This window comes from Leuciscus leuciscus (assembly GCF_965113295.1).
Source record: "Leuciscus leuciscus genome assembly, chromosome: 2".
NCBI lineage: Eukaryota > Metazoa > Chordata > Actinopteri > Cypriniformes > Leuciscidae > Leuciscus > Leuciscus leuciscus.
In genome coordinates, this window is record NC_138726.1 from 54,750,905 (window position 1) to 54,777,545 (window position 26,641).

The window sequence follows — 26,641 nt, forward strand, 5'->3', positions numbered from 1 at the left end:
CAAGGTGAATATTGGCACAAACTGCAGTGCAAACAAAACAAATCAAATAAAAGTTTGCTATTTGTTTGATTAAACAACTCTCTGCTTATCCACAAATCACATTGAAACAGGAACAAGTGAGTTGATGCAGTCTGTTGAAAATCGTCAGTATAGGAACTAGAGGAAATATTGAATATTATGAGTAAAACAATGAATGGTTTCATTGTAAAACAATGAATGAGGAAAACAATGAATGAACAACAAAAGTTATGGTGAAATATTTTGTGTCATGTCAAGGTTTATACACTGATGTTATAAAACTGATCTCTTCCTCTGTCTAGGTCTATTGTTACTATTTCTGTCTGCAGAATGAGTCACATGACTGAGAAGAACAAAGGAAAAAGAGAGATGGGTGGCGTGCAATGGGGTTTCTTTACAGACACGGACAAACAGATGATAAAATAATCTCTAATTCACTGCTATAGCCAACTGTCAATAGATTTATTCCATATATACAGTGATACTTCTCAAAGACTTTTGGATGTTATCCAATCTCTCATCATTATGCTGACAAAAGAGGGAATTTACCTTCAGCAATCTGATACTTCCTGTTTTGTGAAAACATACTTAACCTAAACAGCAGCTCGAACTCACTTCGAGGGAAAGTTAATGTAAGTAAATACAATTCTGTTGTCTGACTTTTAAAATGTGCAAGTTTAATTTACTGTATATGATTAATTTATTTGATTTGATAAATTGAGATACAGCATTTTGAAACCAAAAGTAGCTTATCTTGACAAGCATATCTCTTTCTGCTTAAATACACCAAATACAATATTTCCATTGACAATTCGAGCAGTTCTTAACTAAACAACTAAAATAATTAAATTAACTGTAGTAAATTCACCTACTAACTGATTGTTATGTGTGGTTCATATGGCAGCTTTCAGTTTTACTTTGACTCATGACTCATAATTTGAACTTTAAAATTTAGCTTAAATAGATCCTCCTCCTAGGTCTACAAAGTCAAAGACTTTCAGTTTTAGTTTATATAGGCTATATATATATATATCAGTCTATATAAAAGATGATGAAATGTTTTGTGATCCGTTTTCTGAAATGACATGATTCGCCAAATCAACATTCAATAAATAAACTGTGCTTGATTCAAATCTAGATTGGTAAAGGTTTTGCGTAACTCGCCCACTGCTATATCCAGCTATATTATTGGTAATATGTATTAAAATGTATTTTAATCCAGTGGTGCTATTTACTGCTATGTGTATGATGAAACACGAGTAGGGATATTGTTATTGTTATTTCCGTGATGTAATATTTAATGACTTAATGGAGATTAATGTAGGCTATTGTTTTTCATTAAGCCAGCACCATCAACAATAATACAAATAGCTTGTTTCTTTACAGTGTTTCACTGAGATTTCTTTTACACCAAAAAGTGCAGTCACTTTTTAAAAACATATTAGCTTTATATCTGATCAGGAACAGAAGACCAAACTCACTATCAAGCTTGCTTACTGTAATGAACAAGTCTGGTATTGTTGGATTGATATGCATTCATCTGAATGAGGTTATTTCAATAGTTGTTTTAATGTAGGATTATGTAGGAATATCCCGTTTATGTTCCAACTTGTAGTTTTACTGGCTGGTCAAATGCTTCAGAGTTCAGGCATGGTGAGATCACTATACTCTTCATTACTACTAATCAGTTTTCTTTTTAGATCAGATAAAGCTTTATTTTAGATTTATGCATTTGAATGTCCCCTGCATACAATGTGTTGTGATTTTGTGAAACCTTCCGGTCATGCACACCCCAATATTAGCATGCTCTAGTCTTACTCTGTGAAACATGTTCAAGTAAAGTTATAGTTAACAAATCTGAGACACAAGGCAAATATTTGCATGAACTGCAGTGCAAACACAAATTAGATTTGTAATTTGTTTGATTAAACAACTGCCTGTCCACAATCACATTTAAACATGAACGAGTGAGTAGGCTATATTCATGGTTATTGAAATATTCTGAATAAAATAATGAATGGGCGGGCACAAACGGTGAAAGATATCTGTGTCTCATGTCAAGTGACATAACAACATAGTAGCATGTTTCGTCACTTCACTATAGGGTTATAAAAAACGTGACAGCTTCCTCTGTCTAATTAATGGCTGCGTCTGTAAACTGAAAAATGCAGCTAGAATACGGAGGCAGGAAGGTAACAAGGCACATCCGAATCCAATGATCGTGCCACATCCTGTCTCCTGACCAGTGGCGGCTGCTGGTCTTTCAAAGAGGGGAAGCTCATTAATTCTCGGCCTACATCATAAAAAATATTATAGGGGACATTATAGGGGAAGCCGAGCTTCCCTTGCAGTCTTAAAGAAATCCCCACTGCTCCTGACATACCTTCATCTGAGCAGTTTTTGAAGGCAGCATAGATGGATCCGTCCCACAATCCTGTGCGTTCCATTCCCTGACTGTTGAGCTAAAAAATAAAGATGGCATCTGAAATTTGAGGTTGGTGGTCAGTTTGTGTGTAAAGTGTACATTTTGACCAACTTTTCCAACTTTTGATGAAATTTCTAGCGAGAAGTTAGTATTGCAGTAATTAAATATTCAATTGGTTGTCACCAAAGCTCTTTCTGTTTTGTTATCGATCATCAAATAGTTACGCTGCCTCAGAAGTCTGTCTGAAATCAGTTTCATGAGGTATCTTCATGCTTAAAGTCCCCGTGAACCGGAAGTTGCAAACGATTTTTCTCCAGTGTTGTGACGTATTTCCCAGTGAAACGGAATATTGAACAGAGGGCAGGGTTTTACTCTAGCGCTCCTCCTCTCCATCTCTCGCTCATAACAGACTAACGGTTTGAGGGGAGTGGTTAAGCGTTTTTCAACCCAAGCCGTTAAGCCTATGTCATCAGAGAGGGACCGCCATTCCAGACCGGAAGTAACTTTTCAGACTTTGATTAAAGATTACCCCGGCAAACAATTTTTTTCTGTGTCTTAACTTGCACGGATTAATTGTTCACCACAAGACTAGTAATATGCGCTAACAAAGTAAATAGGGTCAATTTTGATTTCACGGGGACTTTAAACGTTGCCTGCGAAGCCATTGACTGACAGGGCAGTGAGGCAACAAGTCAGCTGTCGAGGTTTTCGGATGCAGCCCACGTCTGTAGAACAGGTCACGTGACTGAAGAGAACAAAGGGGAAAAAAATAGAGACGGATGATCTGCAATGTGGACCAATATTTGCTTAGGCAATCCCAAACAGGGCCAGAGATATCACCTTCTTTCACCAAAGTTCCACCTGCTAACACACCCTAGTTGCCAGGCAGATTTCCTGATATCAGGTATTACAGACTAAGGTGACTGAAAAAGGCAATTAAGGGTAAAGAATTCATACAAATCTACTATTCACTTTTACAGTGAATAACTTTTACACAGTGGCGCAGTCCAAAATCACAACAGCCATGATCATCTCTAATTCTGTGCTACATTGGTATTATTAATAGGCCTATAAAACTTCTTAATGACTTTTGGACTTTCTCATCTCAAATCATTATTCTGACAAAAGCAGGACATTTTCCACCTTGAGCAATCTGCGATGCTTTCTGTTTTGTGAAAGCATTTAGACGACTCAACCTAAACAGCAGCTCTAATATAGTTTGAGAGGAGGCTGACGTAGACTAAATATAATTGTTTTATAATTGTTTTATTTAGTTTATTTATTTATTTATTGTTTTAATATAAATATAATTGACATTTAATATATGCAAGTTTAATTAACTGTACATGATTACTTTGTGATTTAGGCTCATTGATTTGATAAAATAAAAGTATGCCTATACTGCATTTTGAAAGTATAAGCAAAATATTTTGACAAACATGTTTCTTCTTAAATACACTAAAGTGGATGCAATATTTGCATTTAAAATTCTAGCAGTTCCTAACAAAACAACTTAAGTGAACAAATTCGCTGTTGTTTTAATCAGTTCACGTAGGAACGTAATTTGTTAAGACCAGTGTATTATCAGGAAGAGATCATCTGTGAATAAGAGCAAAATGATCAAGAGGTTTATGATAAAAATCACATTTTTATTAATTTATTGGTTTTATCACTATTGATTTTATCAGTAGGCCTACCATCAATTCTGATTTAATTTTAGTTTGACTTATTTATAGTTTATAGTAACTATAACTTTATAATAATTAGTACATTAGTAAAGAATTTAGGAAATATATCTAATTGAAAAAGCATCCGTAAAAATCCATAAAGGAAATTGGAAACTAATGATACTAAATCAAACTTATATTTTGAAAATTTATATTTTCATTATAGTACACATGTGATGGTTGAGGTACAAATTTATTGAATTCAATTCAATTTACATTTATTTGTATAGCGTTTTTTTTTTTTTTTACAAAACATTGTTTCAAAGCAGTTTTACAAATGCATGACTAGAGTGCTCCGTTATCAGAGGGAACTGTGTCCAAGTTATGTATTTCAGAAATGCATATATACAGATCACACAGTTAGCTAATAATGTATTCATTTAAACAATGTATTCATTTAAGGCAGAAACAACTAGCTCATTGAAGTAATGAATACATGTTTGTTAACAAATGATTAGGATAGAAAAATGTAGCATTGGTGCATGTTGATTCAGAGCTTGTTTCATCAGAAATTTATTCAGCTCATATTTCATTTGTCACAACTGGCTAAACGATGTGACATTAAGGGGAGACGACACAGCGGAATAAATTCAAAAGAAAAAAATGTATTCGATCCAAATGAACAAAACAAAAAAACATAATCAAAATGTCAGTAATATCAGTCAGTATGAAATCCAGGTGAATGGATGTAGGCTATGTTACGAGCCCATCAAATGAATGGAAATGGAACATCATAACATATAAAGACCACAGAGATTCAGTGACGGTGCATAAATTATTTATTTATAAATGATTTAAATGATGAATAATTTGTCATAAGCAGAGCATGGTGGTAAAAGAAAATAACAAAACAGAAAGAAAACCCTGCCCACACATAACGTCTCCGGTTACTTAACTGTAACCTTGTTCCCTGAGAAAGTGGAACGAGATGCTGCGCTGCTCAGCGCATTGGGAACATATTTTATCGTGACCAGCTGTGAATATTGTGTATAACACGTCAATGAAATTGACCCGGAGGTAACATAGCCTCGGTCGGTGACGTCATCGGCGCGCCCCCGCGACACGAGGCTATAAGTAGATGAGCCACAGGTGCATCGTCAGGATATTTTGTCTGAAGAGCAGTCCTGGGACATCTTCAGCACGGCAAAGTAGTGCAGCATCTCGTTCCGCTTTCTCAGGGAACAAGGTTACAGTTAAGTAACCGGAGACGTTCCCTTTCGAAAGCTACAATCGATGCTGCGCTGCTCAGCGCATTGGGAACGAGAATACCTATGCCGCCGTGCTTGAACATGTCTGGACCCCCACGGTTGTGCAGGTGTGTTTCACAAGAACGCAAGAAGGCCTAGACATTAGCTTGTATGTCGACTCAAGGACATGAGAGCCCGGAGTGGCATGAACATCCAAACTATAAAATCTTATGAATGTCTGCGGAGAGGACCAACCTGCCGCATCACAAACAAACCGCAAGGGGCACCTCTTGCCAAGGCAGCAGAGGAGGCGACCCCCCTGGTGGAGTGAGCCCTTAGACCTGTTGGCGAAACTTGGCCGCGCGCCTCATAGGCAAGAGCAATAGCATCCCTGACCCAATGTGACATGGTCTGCTTAGTGGCAGCAGCCATCGGTTGTGGCCCCCATAACAGGCGAAAAGTCGCTCTGACTTACGCCACTGGCTAGTGCGGTGGACGTAGGCCTGAAGAGCACGGACTGGACACAGTCTATGAGATCTATCCAGTTCCGGCGTCGTGAACGGCGGAGAACAGAAGGCCTCAAGCGTGACAGGATGTACAGTCGAAAAAGGCACCTTAGGCAGGTAATCAGGATGAGGATGCAAAATCACTTTCACCATTCCTGGGGCAAAGTCTAAGCAGGGTGGCGAAATCGACAGAGCCTGCATATCCCCAATTCTTTCAAAGAAGTTATTGCCATAAGAAAAACCATCTTAGAGTCAGAAGTTTGTCAGACGCTGATTCTAGAGGTTCAAAAGGAGTCTCAACCAGACCCTCTAGGACTAAAGCTAAGTCCCATGATAGGATCTTGGTTTTATGAGAGGCCTCAGTGGTCTGTCCCCATGAATGAAATGAACGAACAGAGGATGTCTCCCGAGTGGCACCCCGTCAACCAAGGCATGGCAAGCCGAAAGAGCGGCCACATAAACCTTGAGAGTGGCGGGGCATGTGCCAGATGATAATATTTCCTGCAGGAATTCCAGAACTGAAGCAATCTGGCAGTTGACCGGATCTGCATTATTTATGACACACCACCTTTCAAAGACACTCCATTTGTTGACATAACTCTTTCTAGTGGAGGAAGCACTAGCACTGAGAATGGTCTCAACAACAACAGGCGAAAAGCCCAGTGCCCCTCAGTTGGTACCCATCAGGGGCCAAACATGAAGGTTCCAGAGGTTGGGCCTGGGATGGAATATCGTGCACTCCGTCTGAGACAGAAGGTCCCTCCTCTCCGGAATCGTCCAAGGCGAGCCGTTGAGGAGAGATATTATCTCGGAGAACCAAACTCTGGCTAGAACTCCTGGGAGCAGAGAAACTGGAGGAAAACGCATACATGCACATCCTAGGCCATGTGTGCGCCATCGCATCCAGACCCAGGGGCTGGGTGATTCAGAGATAAGTAGAGGGAACATTGCGCTTTCTGATAAGAGGCGAAGAGGTCCACCTCCGCTTCATATCCAAATCTGTTTGACTACTTCTGGGTGGAGTTTCCATTCCCCTCTCAGTAGTTTCTGTCTGGACAGTAAATCCGCTCCCATATTCAGGTGCCCTGAGATGTACACTGCCCTGAGTGACAGGAACTTTTCCTGGGCCCAGAGAAAGATGTGCCCCGCTATTCTGTTCAGATTGCGTGAGCACAAACCTCCCTGGTGATTATGTGAGAGACTGCCGCTGTGCCGCACTAGGACATGACAGTCTCTCAACTGAGGGAGAGAGTATTTCAGGGCCAGAAATACAGTCATCAGCTTGAAGCAGTTGATGCCTCTCATTCCCCTTGAGCTGGACGACCACTTAAGACCGCTCCCCAGCCCATCAGGGAGGCGTCTGCCGTTAGCATTCTGCGACAGCAAGACGCACCTAAAGTTGGACCCAAAGCAAGGAACCGGGGTCTGAACCACATAGAAAGGGAACGAAGTTGCAGCGCGTAACCCTTACCATAAACATGGATTTTAGAAAGTTCACGAAGCGTTCAGCGCGTGACTCACCATAAACATGGATTTTAAAAAAGGACACGAAGCACTCAGCGAGTGTTCTTGCCTTTATTTGCCCTTGGGGATTGTAGTTGAAATCCCCCGTTTTGAGCCACAACTGACATGGTCTCATGCGCAAAAGGCCCAGAAGAATCATTGTGGACTGCCATGAGACCTATGTAATGTCCTGACCTAGCTAGATGTTGCTTAGGGTGTTCAAATTGGTCCTGACACGAGCGGGAGACAATTATGCCCGATGGTGACAGAGTCCCATTTAACCCCAAACATGTTACCCTCAGGGTGGGAGAGAGTACGCCCTTGGCGTTGACCTCAGCCCCCTAGAGATAACATGGCTAGGTTGAATGGAAGGACCCAATATTGGTAAGCTTTGCCCCCAAAAGCAAACTTGGAAACCTCCTGTGTTGTGGCTATATTCTATATGAAAATATACGTCCTTCAGATCGATCATGACAAATCAAACGTGATGTTGAATTTACGACACGATCGTCTTTACAGTTAACATCTTGAACTTGAGTGCTTTAACTGTACGGTTTAAGCCTCGAAGATTGAAGATTGGACACAACCCCCCCATCCTTCTTGGGGACCAGAAAGTATCTGCTGTAATAGCCTGACTCTCTCTCTGGAAGAGGAACATGTTCTATGGCCTCTTTGCTCAGCAGAGATTGTAGCTCTTGTGACAGTACATGTGCCTGTTCCGGTCTCACGGAAGTGAATACCACGCCGTTGAAACGCGGAGGACGATTAATAAATTGGATTCTATCCTATTTGTACTGTACTTAATACCCAAGCAGAAAAACCTGGCAGAAGTTTCCACGCTGCCAGACTCTCTGAGAGTGGTATCAACTTAACACTTCCTTTTGAGGGGATGTTAGATGTTCCGTGTCCTGGATGACAGCAGAAAAGCAACAGAACATCTAACATTTAGCTGGAAACCGCTGCTCCCCGAACCACCAGAGGTGGCGAGGAAGTACAGTGGTTTCGTGAGGGTGTCAGGTAGGAGCTGTTTGATTTACATGTCTCGTCCCGTAGGGGCACACCCCCACAGACCTAGGACAAAACAACCCTCAGGATTTAGTCTTAGGTCTATTATGCAGCTGCTGAGTGCAACGAGCAGGTCCCCAGTTTTTCTCGAGGGAGAGCGCAACTCGTTACACTCTGCTTTTGAACCCTCCTAAAATGACGATGAGCAAAAAGAAGAGAATAAAATGTCTCTTCAGACTGGCCCATCATCGTATAACCACACACCCCCGCACCCATGATGGTCTTAATACGTCAAGGGCACAAAGATGCACGAAGAATAAGGTTTTCCCATGAACGAGTTAACGTCAAGTTAACGTCAACTGTGAAGTTCCTCAGCAATAAACACATCCCAATCAGACAAGCAAACACGGTCTGGATGATAGGCTGTGTTTAAATCTTTCATAAAATCAACCTGGTATGCCTTTAACACGGCCATGGTGTACAACGCAGTACCAGCCTGACCGCTGAAAATGCATCTGATAATGTGATCCCAGGGGAGAAATAGCCCGCGAGCGTCTCTCCAAACTGAGGCAATATCATATAATCGCGTGCCCTCGCACCCGCGATAGTATAATGGCTCGATGTCGAGGACACAAGACACAAATATTTACAATCTTTATTTATTTATAGACTGTTTTATGGGACTCTTTTTGTTGTGATCAGATTAATCTGGCCACTGCACGAGCGATCGCCACGAGCGATCTCCTTTTATCATCACGGGAGAAACACTCGGAGGCGACAAACCCACGAGATTCAATGTCCTCTGCCCGAGCCGAAGAAGCGCCGAGGCACGCTTCGGTAGTCAGGCAAAAGGACATCGCGATCTGGAGAGAGAGCGAGCGATAGGGACGCACCGTCTCTCGCTTCTCAGCCAGATCGCACGCGAGCCCCACAATCATTATGGGCACTACCCCTTTGAAATAAGCAAAGCGAACGCGAAGCACTTTAACTGTGGACATTCCACTGTGCTCGCAATCACCATGCTCAAATGCAAGGGCAGCATGTTCTTTCCCAAACAAACAAAGCAGTAAGTGTGTGTATCCAATTCTGACATGGGACGGGAGCATGGAGGAACACAACACTTATTATTTTGTTGGCTCATTTCTCCTCTTTTTTTACTTTTTAAACTCTTTGATGTACGAGAGCGAAAAAGGCTTGAGAAATGAGAAATTTTCTGCACACTGCCTGAATAAACTAACTCCTAGCAAAGATCTGTAGCAGATAAAAGGTAGAGAGAGAGAGTTTTGACGTTCACACATGCACAGTGATGGTCTGAAGACAAAAGACCTGACGATGCACCTGTGGCTCATCTACTTATAGCCTCGTGTCGCGGGGTGCGCCGATGACGTCACCGACCGAGGCTATGTTACCTCCGGGTCAATTTCATTGACGTGTTATACACAATATTCACAGCTGGTCACGATAAAATATGTTCCCAATGCGCTGAGCAGCGCAGCATCGATTGTAGCTTTCGAAAGAGAACTACCGGCCTACCTCCCGTCCAAAAACAAAAGACAATGTTCTCCGTGAGTCTTCCGGGTCCTCTGACTGCTACCCTAACTAATCCTAAACTAAATAACATGAAAACCCATCACCAATTACCACCAGCTCTAAATAAAGTTATAAACTGAAAACAACAAACGTGAATTCCTCGCCGGGACCGTGCTTATGAAACACGATCATGAAGTCGACACGAGAAACTCCATAAAGAGGCATAACGGGCCGAGCACATGAGACACCTCGGAGCTACGCTCCGTCTGCCACCAGAAGCGGATCGGAAGTGAGAGTGAGAGAGAGAGCGGATGTCAAACAAGGTGTCTTTAAAGCAGTTGCCCCCACCCACAATCAGCAGTCGACGGGACCTATAGAGGAAACAGAAACACAACCGCACAAAGCAGCACAAACACTGTTCCCATTAGGCTTAACAGCGTAACAGCGTAACAATGTATAACTGGAATGTTGACAGGAAGTGTATGGTTGTGAAACAAAAAAGTAACATTCTCAACACTGAAGGGCAACAGCTTAGCAGCTCCTCAACTAATCACCTTGCTTGCTCAAATAGGAGCCAAGACTGGATGCAGGTGTTCTCAGGTCACGGCCCAATCACTAATGAAACCTGCAAAGAGAAAACAAAACAACCAAACCCACACAAAACACCTGAATCCTAACACATAAATTAGGTATTTTTCCTCTTTTTGGTGATACATTTTTTTAAGATAGGCTTTAAAGGGATGGTTCAGAGAATTCATTTCTGAGTCCGGGTTAGCAGTAGCATGAGCCGTCAGGCAAGTGTTATTTAAATAAACTCCTGATGTACTTACAAACTTTCCAGTGCCTCGTTTTATGAGTACAGAACCTATTTGTACTACTGTAGAAGTTTGGTACCATTCTTGGCATTATTAGTGGGGTAATTTACGAGATACAAATTTGGAGCCAATAGCGCCTGTACTAAGCCATTCGTCTGATATCTCTAAATAAGCTCTAACTTTAATAATGTTGAACCAAGGGAAAAAAAGGCTTCTGGGGTGTGTTTGGCTCGATGTCATGGTGCAAAGGACCCTAGGTTGATTTTACTCTGAACCATCCCTTTAACACTGTTTTTTGGACTGACAAATATTTCCAGCTTTGAAATTTCTTTATTAATTAAAAATTAATTTCAATTCATTCTAATCTATTCATTAGGAAAGGTTATCAGCTGAAGCTATCAAGACTTTCCCTGACTGGGACATGACAAATGGGAAACAAACCATGTAAGTTGTGTGTTTGAAAAAAAAAAAAAGATACAATACAGATATACAGAAGACAATTCTTTATTGTCTCTATAACAATAAAGAATTTCCTATGAATCTTTTATATCACTATTTATTTGATCATTTATAAGTTTTATAACTGATTTATTTAGTTTATTTATTTATTTCAGCACAAGAGGACCAGGTGCCCTTGTTAGGGTATGATGAAGGTGAGTATATGCACATCTCTGTGTATTTAGAATTATTATTATTTAAAGGGGTCATCGGATGCAAAATTCACTTTTATATGGTGTTTGCATAAATGTGTCTTTGCAGTGTGTGGACACAACCATCATACAATGAAAAAAATCCATTCACTTATTTTTTTATCCTCAAAAAGTCTAAACACTGTCAATAGAGCTGGTAAGTCCCGCCCATCCGTCCATCAGTGGTCATGGGCGGAGCATGAGCAATATGACACCATATTGCTCAGAAAATCCAAACGGCTTGGTTATAGAGCTGGTAAGTCCCGCCCCTTCCGCTAACCCCACTGGACCTCTAGGTTGAAAAATCGTCAATGCAAGTGAATGTGAGAAAATAATTATTTTCTGGTCCCGTTTGAATTGTGCCATGAATGTGAACATATGTTGTCTGTGAATTTTTTATATAATTTTTCATGTTACGAGTTTGACAGTATATTGTATAATTCTTTGGCTAGCAGTTGTAGAAAAGACATAACGAGAAAGACTACATGTCGCCTATGTGACGTCACCCCATAACACATTTTCCCTCCACTTGTCAAATCACGGTGCTAATGCTGCGATAATCTATGGAGACAGATCGAGATGCCTGTGTGTTTTGTACCCAAATGTCACCATTCAAACCAAATGGGCTGTTCTTTCTTCAGATTCCCGTCTGATTCCGCGTCGAAAGCAGCGAAGAGTTGTAGTCCACAAAGTGCTCTCACACAAAGTCTAACCGTATCAAACTTCTACTCGCTAAATTGTAGCATTCTTCACACGAAAAATTATATAAAAAATTCACAGACAACATATGTTCACATTCATGGCAAAATTCAAACGGGACCAGAAAATAATTATTTTCTCACATTCACTTGCATTGACGATTTTTCAACCTAGAGGTCCAGTGGGGTTAGTGGAAGGGGCGGGACTTACCAGCTCTATAATCAAGCCGTTTGGATTTTCTGAGCAATATGGTGTCATATTGCTCATGCTCCGCCCACGACCACTGATGGACTGTCCCGTCTTAGCATATTTCTACCCTCAGCCATTTGTATGCTTTCTGCTGAGCAGGTTGCCAAGGCAGCACTTTACATGTCTTGTGTCAATACGCCCCATGGAAGAGAGGGGTGGGGTGAGCAGTTGCTCATTATTATTTAAAGAGACAAGCACCGAAACAGATCGCTGTGAACAGAGCTGTTTTTGAGGAGGTAAAAAGGGTGTTGTTTTATACAACCACTGAGGAATTTTAGCCAAAGTATGTTACAAACTTTACACGAAGACCCTAAAGAATCATACAAACTTGTGGAAAATGGGCATCCAATGACCCCTTTACGAAATATCTTTGCAATACAAATTATATCCAGACCTATTGTGAAACACAGTGCATTTTGTTTTGATTTATATATTGTAACACGTGTGGAAAAATATGGTAGACTAGACTTTTTGCTTAGTTAATCATCTCAGGTTACGACTGTAACCTATGTTCCCTGAGAACAGGGTATGAGACTCTACGTCAATGACGCTTATCCAATCACAGCATAGCTGTGATAGCCTATGACGTCACTACTAGTGCGACCTGGATCTACTGTATATAAGGGGCGCCTACAGAACATGTCATCCACTTATCGTCTGAAGGGACTGTTCAGCAGGCATCCCCGAGGCATGGCGAAAGACCCAGCGTCTCGTTCCCTGTTCTCGGGCAACATAGGTTACAGTCGTAACCTGAGACACTCAATGTGGCAAACTCTAACTCAACCTACGGGCACTGCCCAAGCTATAAGCCTCAAAGAGGCCTCTGATACAATGAAGGCCTACCAAGGCCGCTCAAAGGCTTGGAACCAACAGCTTCCGTGGAAGGAGTTCCTTTAAGGGAATATGGCCAGGGGGTCCAAAAGGAGTCCCATCCAGTCAGTTTCTGAGGGGGACAACAACCTGTCTGTTTCTTAAACAGAGTCTCTAACATTATTTGCCTCACTTGTGGAGGCATCCAATAGGGGGGACTGCAGATAGTGGCAGTAATCGGATCATAGAGATGGGCATCCTAGAGAGTAGAAGTCAGCATAACGCTTTCTAACCCTTGCTAATGAGGGGAGTAACTCTACTCGAAGCTGGATCCACACAGTGCTACAGAGCCCTGTGGAGGCTGGGTACTCTGAAAGGGACCCTTATAAAGGGAACACCTCCAGCTCTAGGGCTGACCTAACAGGGAGGCCTCGTGAGAGTCCTTCGACCTTCCGACCAGACTTAGGGAGCTAAGTTTTCATCCAGAGTGATCCTCAGATAGATTCTGGAACACTATTCTCAACCTGAAAAAGTATTGACCAGGCTCTGGGCTAGAATCAGGGAGGCTCTATGGGGGCCTGCAACGTGATACTTAATGCCTTTTCAATGCTAAGCATCCAATTCATTGGGGAGCTGCCCTCAAGGAGGCCTGTTAAGGCCTAAATACTTGATAGCGAGACTGTTAGCAGAGCTAGCCTCAGAAGCAGGTGCTCTCACAGACATTTCTGGTTATACTTATTTAACATTGCCAACAGGCAGTCTACTCAGCAGAAGTGCTATCGACCCTTTAGAGCAAGGGGAGTACAATCTTACGCTACCGGACTATCAAGGAGGCCTACTGTAAGGCCTGCAGGTTTGAATGGCATGGGCGTTAGCCCGGGCAGTGCTTTGGCTCTAAGGGAGCATACTCAACCATCCCAAATGGGAGAGAGTAACTAATCTGTCTCTACCTGAGCCTGGGTGGTGAAGGGTGATAACATACGAGCTATGGGTAGCAAAGTACTCTAAATAATGACCCTAACAAGAGTAGTACTATCAGCATGACCCTGAGCAATGTATCAGGGTCTAGGCCTATTATCTTGGTTTTTTTATTCTTTACTAAACCCAAGGGAATGGAGGCCTCAGTAAGTGGCCAACGACATTTGACCTTATGACTTGAATTCTTTTATTCAAGGGGCTCAGTGGAAAATTCCTATTTCAACTTAAGGCCTTGCTGGATATACTAGCTACTATACTCGGCTCTAAAGGGCGGAGGCCAGAGCATTCTGCTTTTTACTTTCTAGAGAGAAAGGCCTTACAATGCCCATGAAATATCTGCATCGGCTTTTTGAAGACAGCTGCTACATATGCTGCTATCTACCCTGTAACACTACTAGCAATTTTACACCTAATGCAAAAGGCAGGCCTTGGCTAGACGACTCTTGTAGTAAGAGGAGGCTAGTACTAGGAAAACTAGATTTACAGGAATAAAATCTCCTCATGGGCTCTTGCTCTAAGGAACCTACACTCAGATACTGAGAGGCTTGAGGCGAGAATGCTTAGCAGACCGCCACCAAATTCCTAGTTACTAAGCCTTAGCCAGATATCGAGGTGGCCCTGTGATGGCTGACACACGAACATTATATGTCTGAAGTTCAGAGCAATAATCTCAAAATGACTCTCTAAAGTGAGAGGAGAACTGCTGCTCTAGTATAAGGTGGCTATCAAGGCTTGACGTTGTAGTTCTATCTGGAGTTTGACAGAGCGGTGGCCTCAGTAGAATAACACCCAATAGGGAGGAAGCCATCTCACCCAGAAATATCTGTTTGATGCTCGGATGAACGATGGACTCACTAGAGAGTTTTCCATATAAGAAAAAAGTGGGGGAGGCACAGATTTGGATCGCAGTGTTATGCAAGATTTAAATGCAGCCGAGCGCGCCTTTGCGTCTCTGAACTTTCCTACCACCGCCTCGACGGAGGTGCCAAACAGTTCAGAAGGTGACACTGGTGCAACAAGAAGAAAGGCTTTTTCTTTCTCCCGATGTCAGCCAAGTTCAACCACAGATGCCTCTCCCTGGCCACCATCATCGAGTGTCCGATCGTGGCGGCTGTTTGTTTGGTGGCCCAGAGAGCTAAATCTGTGGTGCGACGCAGCTCGTCCACTGCGTCAAGGGAAAGAGCCTGACTTTGGTCCTGGAGCGTTATGGCCGTAAAGAAACCGTTCGTCAAGTCTGCCACAAGCGGTCTCTTCCCTCACGCGCTCCTACGGCAGCTGAAGCCTCGCTGAAGCAGGGTGGCTGTGAGGGTTCAGGTTGTACATCCTCTTCAGCCTCATCAGCCATCTTCTGCTCTCTTGGGCTGGGCAGCAGAGCACTCGAGAGCCTCAGAGGGGCGTGAGAGATTAACACCTCTCTCATAGTTGGCACAAGCAGCTCCCTCAAGAGCTGATCATGCGTGCTCTTAGCCCAAACAGTAAACACACAAGTTGTTTGTGTCATCAGCAGCCCCCCCCCCCCCCCCCGACATAATCAAGGTGATTTCTCAAATGTAATTTACTAACTTGTCCAACTACATACATATGAGCAGTGAGCACTATATTCAAATGTCTCAATTCAAAATGTACATCAATTCATTGACAGCGTCAATTCACGTTTGCCCAAAAAACCTTCATTAATGTCCTCTTCCTCACCCGAGTCTTCCTCGCTCCTGTCTCCCCCAAGAAGAATATCCTCATTCGCCTGGCGCCATCGCCGACGCGTAGGCAAACATTAGCATGCGTGTCCACTACAGCGGCAAAACTCCGCTCAGTGCACTGGCAACGCTGTAACGTCTCCGCTTTGGTTGCGAGTGTGTTTAATCGAAGTTTTTTTCAACACACGAACAGTATAATCATCAGCAATGCACGCGATTACATTTAGAAATAGACAAGATTTGTTTCCAAATGCACCAAGCAAAGATCCTTTAAATTTTTATAAACTTTTATAAACCCAGCCAATATAATCACAATGAACACATCCAAAATAAAATCTTTAACACATAGGCCTATATAACAACTGCAAAACCACTCAATTGACATCTGTCCGTTTTGGATTTAGATTCATTTTCTGTAGCCGTTAAAAAAAAAAATAGACACATTTGCGCATACTTGTTGTGGACCAACTCAACTCTGACAGATTGGGGAGGGAGGGAGGGGGGGAGTGATAGTGGTCATATAATCTTTATTTATTTATAATTTATTATTATTATTATTGTTAAATTAGTGTTCATAAACGAGTTATGTATGGTCTTTCAAGAATTTCAAGTTAATAATATAACAATTTATGAAAAATATTTTTACAGCTTGTGTCATGTGGTGCCCCCCTAATGGTTGTGAATGGTTGGTGCCCCTGGGCACTGGCCCAAGTGCCCTTATGGATAATCCGGCTCTGGTCATCAGGTGTCAAATATCTTAGACACGGATACACACACATCCTGAAGTATTTTTCTCAAGCTGTGATTACCTTTTGAAGTTTTCAGTTTGAAGCATACAGACAAAAGAGCCCCTGAAGACGAAGAAGTGCATGACATGTTCTCAAGGCACCCCATAAATACTTCCGTGTCGCACTAGTAGTGACGTCATAGCCTTTCGCCTGTCAATGCGATTGCTGTGACTGGATAAGTGTTTCAGGCTCCAGTTCCATAGGAGGCGTTCTCCAAAGCGTCATTGACGCAGTGCGAGTCACCTTTCGAAAGGGAAAGCACTTTATATATTACCCAACAAACCAATGCACTTCCATTATCTTTAGACCAGAATTATTAATGAACTGTAAAGTATTAAAGGAGCACACTGACTTTTTGGAACATAAGCTTATTCACCATTTCCCCCAGAGCTAGATACGTCCATACATACCCTTTTCATCTCCGTGCGTGCCGTAACTCTGTCTGACGCACCCATCGCTAGCCTAGCTTAGCACAAAGACTGGAGGTAAATGGCTCCAGCTAGCATACTGCTCCCAATAAGTGTAAATAGGTAAATAGGAAAATGTTGGCGTTATTTTGTCACTTATTGGGAGCAGTATGCTAGCTGGAGCCGTTTACCTCCAGTCTTTGTGCTAAGCTAGGCTGGCGGTGGGTGCGTCAGACAGAGTTACGGCACGCATGGAGATGAGAAGGTTATGTATGGACTTATCTAACTCTGGGGGATACGGTGAATGAGCTAAAGTCCCAAAAAGTCAGCGTGTTCCTTTAAAATCAGTATAGGTGTCAGTAAAGATTCAGATATCATCCTGGCCAGTGCAAAATAAACAGAATATTACTGATTGCATCTTTAAAGTACATTTAAATTTCTTTCAATTTAATGCAACATTCACTCTTTCAGAAATTGAGCCCATTTTTGAAGAACTTAAGCTTGTGCTCATTGGAATTCAAGGTGCTGGAAAAAACACTATTGGTAATGCCATCTTTAGGGAAAAAGTCTTTACATTCTGGACATCTTATAAAAGTGATTACGTCAAGGAGACTCGTAATGTATCAGGAACACGGATTCATCTGGCTCGCACCCCAGGCTGGAAAGGAGAGTTGCATAGATCAGAGAAAACCAGAAGGGAAATTGTTCACTGTGTGCAGTCCTTATACAATACTGGCCCTCATGCAGTCCTCTTGGCTCTTAAAGTGAACTCTGAACTACCAGAGTCGACCATCAGCACCCTAGAAAGACTTCTTACTGATGAGCTGTGGAATCATACTATTGTGATCTTCACACATGCGGAAAGACTGGGACATTGCAACATTAAGGATTATATTAGAAGTACGCAGCTTAAGTCTTTAATTGAAAAGTGTGGACAAAGATATTTGGATATCCGAAAAAATGATGGAAAACAGATTACTGACAAAATTGAAGATCTTATTATGAGTAAGAACTCAGGAAGAGCGATTTGTTTTAATCTTGCTGATCAGAGAGAGGCTGATGAACATGTGGGTGATAAACTGTCAGACTGGAAAGGTCTTGTTGAGAGGATCAAATCTAAAATCAACTCGATCTCCACCTTCAAGGAAAAGCTGCTGTCAAATCAAGAAAAACAAAATAAGGACAAAATAGAGATTAAAAAGCTACTCGATTCAAAGGATGAAGAGATAAGGAGATTAAAAACTATTCTTGAAGAAAAAGAGAGGGAGATAAAGAGGCTACAGTCAGTGAGAACTCAAGATCCTGTCCTGATCGAAAACAGAAGAGTTGCAGAATTGAAAGAAGAAATGAAAGCTTTAGCATAAGTTCTGCTGGGAAGACTCAATTATTACGTCACTTATTGCTTCACTTCTATCCAATCATATTATTATGCTTATCGTATAAAAGCACGGTACTTACACATGTTTGAGTTCGCAGATACTGAAGCGACGATTACCCCCATCCTCCCCACCACCACCAGGATGGTCCCGTCCATACCTCCCAGGAGGGGGGTCGGCTGCGCCCCTGCCTTCATCTTTAGGCAGGAATTGCAGATCCGATACTCTCGGACTATGCACTACGGACGGGGCCTACGCCAAATGACTTTGTAGATTATCAGCTTGCTGAGCTGTCAATAAATGTATGGTTTATTGAAATAACTCTCCCGAGTCTTTCTGGTAGAACTTGTTTTGAAAAACAGAGAGCTAATGGAAAAAGATACTGAGATTGAAACACTGAAAAAAAAAGTAAAGGAGAGGGATACTGAGAATGAAGAATTGACAAACAAGATACAAATATTGCGAGGAATGGCTAGACATCAGAGACCACATGAGGCACATGCAGGCTATCGTAGTAAACTCGGTCAAGACGTCACAACGGTGAACTCAAGACACACCGAAATACAGTTGTATGATATTCCTTCAAATGGTAAGTATGTAGTTCAAATTAAATTGTTGAAAATATGTACATTGGGTGCAGTAATCATGCATGATTAATGCATAAAGAAGAGGTAGTGTGGAAATTAATTCCCATTAATAGTCATCACATTGCTGAATTGTTAATTTCCATTCAATCATACATGTTTTTGTTGAATTTCAATATTTGTACAAATTTATTTGTGAATGCAATGCAGTGAATTAATATTAAATTTCAGCTTATCTGATCACATTCCTTCAGGCTCAGCTCTACGCAACTGGAGTCACACTCTTCTTCATATCTTGAATGAACTTTCTGATGATGAACTGAAGAAAATGAAATACTACTTAAAACAGAATGAAGAATACAGAATACCCATGAGCTCAATAGAGAGAACAGACAGAGTTGATCTAGCAGAACTAATGCTAAAACAGTGGGGTAAACTACAGTCAGTGCTGAAGACAAGAGACCTCATGAAGAAAATCCCTCGTAATGATGATGTCATGATAGAGCTGTTTACACCTTTCTTGAAGGAAATTGGGGAAACATGGTGATCATCAGCTATCGATAAAGTCATCATTTCTTTCTCAAAGAGGTCTGCTTAATTTTATCATTCTGAATAGAAATCGTGCATCTTTATTGAAATGAGACACTGGAATATTTTTTATCTTCTAAGAACCCACAGAACCATGAAATTTGCCTAATGATTTAGTTCTAGCAGGCAATGTTTTCAGAACTGTCTGCCAATTTTCTCTCAACGTTATGAACAAATGTTCTTCCAGTAACATTAATATAACATTTGTTCAAAGTTATTGGGTCTTTAATAATGTTCTTAAAACATTTTGTAACTTTTATTTTATTTTATTTTTTAAGTAACTACTTATTTTCGAAATTTCAGTGACCATTCAAAATAAATGTTCCCGTAATGATAAAATTGATTTCATAAAAGTTTTCATAATTTAAATAAAATATATATATTTTGTTACCTGCATGGGTATGTCCCTAGATCTGCACAGAATGAATGGTGACATTTTTAATATTTTCAGCACCTGCTATTTAAAAAGGTTACAGCTAAATTCAATCTTGACTCAAATATATTCATTCATCTATCCAGCTTTAGTAAGTGTTTTTCCCCATTCTAAAAAAATAAAAAATCATTATTTATTTGGTTAACTGACTTCAGGGAATCACTGCCATTTAAATCTGTTCAAACACTGTGATGTCATGAGGATTATCAAGTCAAGTCAAGTCAAGTTTATTTGTATAGCGCTTTTCACAATACAGATTGTATCAAAACAGCTTCACAGTATTAAATTAAAATAATACAACAAAGTTAGTTTCAAGAGGAATTTATTGATTGATAAAATTAAATTAAATATCCCCAAAATATCCCCAACTGATATTTTATCAACTTCATACACCTTTATGTCCTTTTATGATTTCAAACATTGGTCACATTAAAACTTTTTTTTTTTTTTTTACATACTTTATTTGTTTTTGTGACTTCAATACTGTAAATTTTATGATTTGCATGTATTGTTCTTTGTATATTGTTAAATTGTGTCACAGACACTTAAAAAACTTTATGAAAATGTTACATATTTAAAACTAATAATATGAAGTAAACATTTCAATTTTTAATGTGTTAAAATAATTTTACAACCAATATTTTTTAAGAAATGTGAATTCATGTTTAGCATTTAATTAATGTTTAACCATGCCAATATGTAATGATTTGTTTTGATAACATGAAGATTTTTCTTAATAAAATTGAGGTTGAATCCCCCCAAAAATAAAAAAATAAAAATAAAATAAAAGATTTTAGAGTTTTTAGAACTGCTTAAATGAACTGAACTGGGGTGCGTTTCTATGGTCGCATGTTCCTTCGTTACCAACACAATTCAGTGGAACTTGCGACCATAGTGGGCTAACATTGCTTTTGTGAAACACCCTGTGTCATTTGTTTCAGGTCAGCAAACTTTGGAGCTACATTGGAGCAAATACCAATGCTGTTTGTTGCAAATTCTTCTTTGTCTTATTTATATTGTGTATTGTGGCTCTATTTTAAAGTCCTCCAGTGGTGAAAATCAGTTTAATGTTGTTTATATGTCTATGTGGTGTTTTTAATATGCTTTAAGACAAACCATGTGCAAATTTATAGGTCAACACCATTGCTGAGTAGCCTGGATGCCAGCCGAACTTAGCCCCGCCCACAACATTTTTAGGTTGGGAAGTTCAGTCTGGACTTGATCCGTTGTGGAGCAATTATGCTCGAACCAAAGCTGTTCAGACCAATCAAATTATCAGGGCGGGCTTTATGGACAGATGATCAACAGTAACGCAATCATCCACGTCACCAAAGAGCGCTTGGGTTGAATTCGTTTACAACAAAGATGACTGCCGCTGGAGAATTGAGATTTCACATGTTCACACTTACAAATAAGTCAGATAGAATAAATGCATATTTGGGGTGCTGTCCGAGGAGAGGGCTCCGGGATCGGTATTCAGCCCGAACCCAAAGTACTCCCCCCGTATTCCAGGCTGTGGAAGAACAAGCCAAGAGTGAGTGGAGGGATGCTGAAAACTGTCAAGGAATGTTAGGTGAGTTGACAGAGTGAATAAATATATGCTTCCTCTCATGCTGATAGGGTAGACATGGTAATTGTTTGATATCAAGTTGATTGGATTGATTATTTGAACGTGCTCCTCCCGAACTTTGTTTATGAAACATCATGTGTAGATTGCGCCATTGTATCTGTTATAGAAGATATCGACAGCGCATTCATTTTAAAAGAGGAACAGAGAACCACGATCAAGGCATTTGTCGATCGGAAAGATAACTGAAGAACATACGTCACTTACTCCGTTGCTCTGATTGGTTGTAGGTCTATCCAATTGAGTGCAGAGGCATTTTCTTTCCTGGTTCACAGCCCAATGGAGCAGTATCAGACTCATATTCTGATTAGAATCTGAGTATGAAGACGTCAGGTTAATTGCTGAGTATTTTCTCCTTAAAACTGCAGTGAAAAAAAGACACGGTTTGAAATCACCTGTGTTTCTGACGTCACGTCACGTCATTACTATGCTGTGAAACAGTGGGGTCTCAAGAGAAGCCAGGTTATCCCAGTATGGGTGAATTCGGGTTGATTGGGTCACTTTTTGCCATTGAGATGACTGGGATAAAGTGTCCCAATTAACCTGAATTCACCCTATATTTTTCTGTTGATATTAAAAATCGTTCACGAGTTCACACTTACATAATTAGATGGAGTACAGCTTTATACGTATTTGGTGTGCTGTCCGGGGGGAGGGCTCCGAGCTCGGAATTTGGCCCGAACACAGAGTACTCTCCCAAAAAGCTAAAGAGCAGATTTAGCCATCTGCATGATTTAGCTATCTGACCAGGATGGCTCATATTGCTTTCAAGGCGAGCAGCTTGCAGTGTCGGATGAGAGGGTCCTATCGGCTGGTTGCAGGTTGAAAGAAATTTAAGATGCCTAGCAAGCATAGATGTTTAACCAGGAGGCGGCTTTCGCTGCATCCAACAGTAGGGGTGGCATGGTTCACAAAACCCACGGTTCGGTTCGTATCACGGTTTTAGGGTAACTTTTTTTCAGTTCTGTACGGTTCTTATAGTTATTTTTTCTTTTAATCTTTAACACTCCAAAAGTGTACTTCAGCATATGATATATAGCTTAATTATCTAATTATTTATGTATTTCATAAATGGGGCGTGTTTGCAAAACGCAGCTTCTCATTTCCCATTTCGAAGTAATATAGTGAGTGAGTGAGCGGTTACCGTGAGGAAACTTTCAGTGGCCCTGGAGCTCCATCCATCTGTAGTGAGAGCTACGTGGGCTGTGTCGAACAGTTCTGTCAATATCTCCTCGTGTCTCGTCATCATAGGCGTAATTTGCGGGTGGGACATGTCCCCACCATTTTTTGCCAGGGTCGATATTGTCCCCACCACTTTTGAAACATCTCGCGGCACGGATGTATCAATACAAATAAATAAAGCATCTCCAGTTAACTAGCAGAGCATTCTTTTCGTTCGTTTGTTAAATAAGAAGCAATCTAGCGCTGAAATGTGTTTTTTTTTATCAAGTGATCAAAGTGCTCGTTGCCGCTGCGATCAGTGGCACTGATACAGTGTTCTCTTGTGGCTTGCGCACACGCACGGGCACGAGGCTACATTGCGCATGCGTCGAACCGTGCGACGCATACACGCACCGAACCGAGACAAGTGAACCGAACGGTTCGGGTGTTTTTTCATGTACCGTGCCACCCCTATCCAACAGGAGATCAAGACTCATGGTATCGGATGGGTAAGCCTCGCCGGCAGAAGGAATTTAAAGCGTAGATGTTTAGCCAGGAGGCTCTCGCAGTATCCGACGGGAGATCAAGATTCACAGCATCGGATGGGTAAGCCTCGCTGGTGGACAGAAAGTAAAGCATTGATGTTCAACCTGAGAGTTCTCGCAGCATCCGACGGGATATCAAGACTCACGGTATGTTAAGCCGAAGCGGGTTTGATGGGCTTTTTTGATGTGGAACCGGTTGGTTCTGATGTAACTTTGGAAAGCGTCTGAAGACCATCTTCTGAGAGTCTGGATCTGCTGCTGGGAGAGGCCTTTTTGGGCTTCTGAGGGTGCTGCCCCAATGCGGAATGAGTCAAGTCAAGTCAAGTCAAGTATATTTGTATAGCGCTTTTCACAATACAGATTGAATCAAAGCAGCTTCACAGTATTAAATTAAAATAATACAACAAGGTTTGTTTCTAGTGGAATTTATTGATTGATAAAATTAAATTAAATATCCCCAAAATATCCCCAACTGAGCAAGCCAAAGGCAACAGTGGCAAGGAGCAACAGTGGCAAGGAATGAGTGACTGGAAAAATTCTGCACTGAGATGCCTGATTGCTGGAGAACGGATTTGAGATGTTTTTATTTATTTATTTATTACGTTTTCTGCAGACATATAAAGGGTGTTACAATAGATGTAAAATGAAACAAGGTTTCTGTCAGGACCACTATCGTCATATATGATTGACAATTAGCATACAATTTGGATTGGCGGTATGGTTCCGTTCTGGGCGAGAACTCCCTGCGCATCCATGCAGCCTAGCATGGATAAGAGCAGGGAGAGCAGCAATAACCCCCCTTGGGGTAAACAGAACAGAACCAACATGAATGTATTGCAGATATCCTTAATTCAAGATTTTAAAGTACGACATAATTCGAGAATTTATTCTGATTCGAAGGGAATCAGAATGCCAAATCCTGACTGATGAGAGGAGGAGCTGGGGATGGAGGAGGGTAATTCGCTCCTGAGAAACGCGATAGTTGCGGATAATACTGAAGCAGCTTATATATGTATACGGTGATAGGCGTCGTATTCCTATAGGTAGATGTGGATCAGCTGATAGTCAGCTGATGCGAGCTTGACTAACGTGACCTGCCAGAACTAACGCTACGCTTGATGTCTGAAAGAAAATCAACAGAACAGTTCCACACAGCAATACAGACCCCCACCCAAGCAGATTATTTTACCATAAATGGTTGAAATCAGTCGTCTTTGACCAGAGTCGAAGGTGAAAATTGAATCAATTTCTGATTAGGGTGGACGATTGGGAAAATGGGGAAATAACTTTTGAATAAAGTGCCTCACTTGAAAAAAATGAAAAAGATGACTATTAGGAAGGTTCAATTTAGCTGATAAAGAAGAGAAAGAGGAGAAGACTTCGTTTTCATACAGGTCGTTTAGAGTAGAGAGACCCTTAGCTGCCCAAATATCAAAGAAGCTGTCTGCAAGGGACGGGGAATATAAGTGATTATTTGAAATTGGCATATGAATCGATGCTCTATGTAGACCAAATTGTTTTCTGAATTGATGTCAAATCTTAATAGTATTAATAACTATTGGATTGCTCGAGATTTTGTGTTCCCCAAGGGGAAGCTGGGAGCAGATATTAGAAAGTAAATAACGAGAGGAAGATATCTCTATATGCACCCAGGGCGGACAAGAGGCACAACTTTTAAGGCCAACCCAATATAGTAATTTATGGATGTTACATGCCCAAAAGTAGTATCGAAATTTTGGCAGTGCTAAATCCCCTTCAGATTCAAGCTGGTTTGTTATTCCAAAGGAATCCATTCAATTGCTGATCTATAGCGAAAAATGTATTAATGCAGACCGGAAGATGCTGGAAAAGATACAAAAACTTCGGCAGGATAACCATTTTAATAAGGTTTGCACGACCTATTTCAGAAAGGGAAAGGGAACTCCACCTAGCAATATCTGACTTGCATTTTTCCAAAAGTAGTGTAAAGTTCTTAAAAAACAAGTCTTTAAGCGAACCGGTGATAAATATCCCCAGATATTTAAACTGTAAGAAAAAATTATGTGGACTTCGAAGATCTCAAAAATTAAGTTTATTACAGCATAGCAGTGGCAAGGTACACGAAGCACTTTGGGTTCACCGGCGTCAGAATGAACCCCCAACATCCAAATCTTAAACCTTTTATCCTGTTCTTAATGTAAATGAAGTTGCTCTTGTTGCAACAACTGTGGTCTGTATGTTAATGAAGTTGTGACACCCCATAGTCTGGGAAGGTTCTCTGTGTCCCACACCCAGTCCCATTCTACAATTGACTACCATTTGTTCAGGATGTGATCAACCAAAAATGGTGAAGAAACATTATAACTTGACTTTCTTTCATCTCTGTGATAATTAAGCCATTTTGGGGATGAGCTCCTTCTAAAATACAGTATAGTTTGGAGTGGAATCTGGGTCGAGGCAGACTACAATTTCTTACAGTCCTCTCTCTGATGCTCTTGGCCCAAAAGAAGCATCACATCCACTCCCTTCTCACAGACTACACCTCCCTTCTCTATCGGGCAGGTGCCCAGTGGCGGTGAAGCCCTGGCTTAGGTTGTCCCCCTCTCGCCACCGGAGAATCTTACCCGTCTTTGGGTCGACACCTCATGCACACTGGTCACAACTCCATCCAATTGGGCAGAATTATCAGAGACTCTTCTAAAATTTGGCAATATGATATACAAACATTTTATTGGGTGTGGGTGAGAAGACATTCAAGAACCATCAAAGCCAGTAGGAGTGTCCTAAAGCGATCATTAAGTTATCTGCAATTCGACGTTTAAACAGAACACTTAACATAATGCATTGGCAAATAATAAGAAAGTTACATACACATACAGCCATTTTAAAGGTTACATTCCAAATTAAATCAGAATAGGCCATATCTAAGTCTCCATCATGCATTTGTTTTGCAAAAAATCTTGTCTTTCTTCAAGGCCTTGTTTGGCTCTCAAAATGTGCATCAGTGATGTTAGCATATTGTTTGGTTTTGATAACTCAAACAATCAACAATCAACAGACAATATAATGTGCGTGTGTGTGTGTGGTTTTTCATTTTGTCATATGTATTGTGTCCATTTTCTCAGTGTGGACATCCTTTATCCACTTGTTTTCCCTCTATGTGGAAAAACTGCTGTCCATAGTCTCTGAAATGGGTTGTTTCTGAAATCTTCTCTTGTTTCACTTCTCATTGTCCATTCTTTTCCACTTGGAGCGTCCTTTCTAGTCCTTCTAGAAGAAGCAGTCACTGGTGTTGTTCGAGTCTGTGCCTCTTCATCA

General features: G+C 41.1%; 1 protein-coding gene across 2 annotated transcripts; it reads left to right on the forward strand.

The window, feature by feature from the left end:
* Positions 1 to 360: 360 nt before the first annotated feature.
* On the forward strand, positions 361 to 20,239 carry LOC309493228 (uncharacterized protein). Of its 2 annotated transcripts, XM_082162379.1 has the most exons (7): positions 361 to 650; positions 10,473 to 10,590; positions 11,093 to 11,160; positions 11,331 to 11,369; positions 17,502 to 18,372; positions 18,748 to 18,995; positions 19,245 to 20,239. In XM_082162379.1, exons 3-7 carry the CDS (start codon positions 11,145 to 11,147, stop codon positions 19,535 to 19,537), a joined length of 1,467 nt encoding a protein of 488 aa, XP_082018505.1. In that variant the 5' UTR covers positions 361 to 650; positions 10,473 to 10,590; positions 11,093 to 11,144; the 3' UTR covers positions 19,538 to 20,239. The 2 variants fall into 2 exon arrangements, with proteins under 2 accessions (XP_082018505.1, XP_082018504.1); XM_082162378.1 differs by lacking the exon at positions 10,473 to 10,590.
* Positions 20,240 to 26,641: the final 6,402 nt, after the last annotated feature.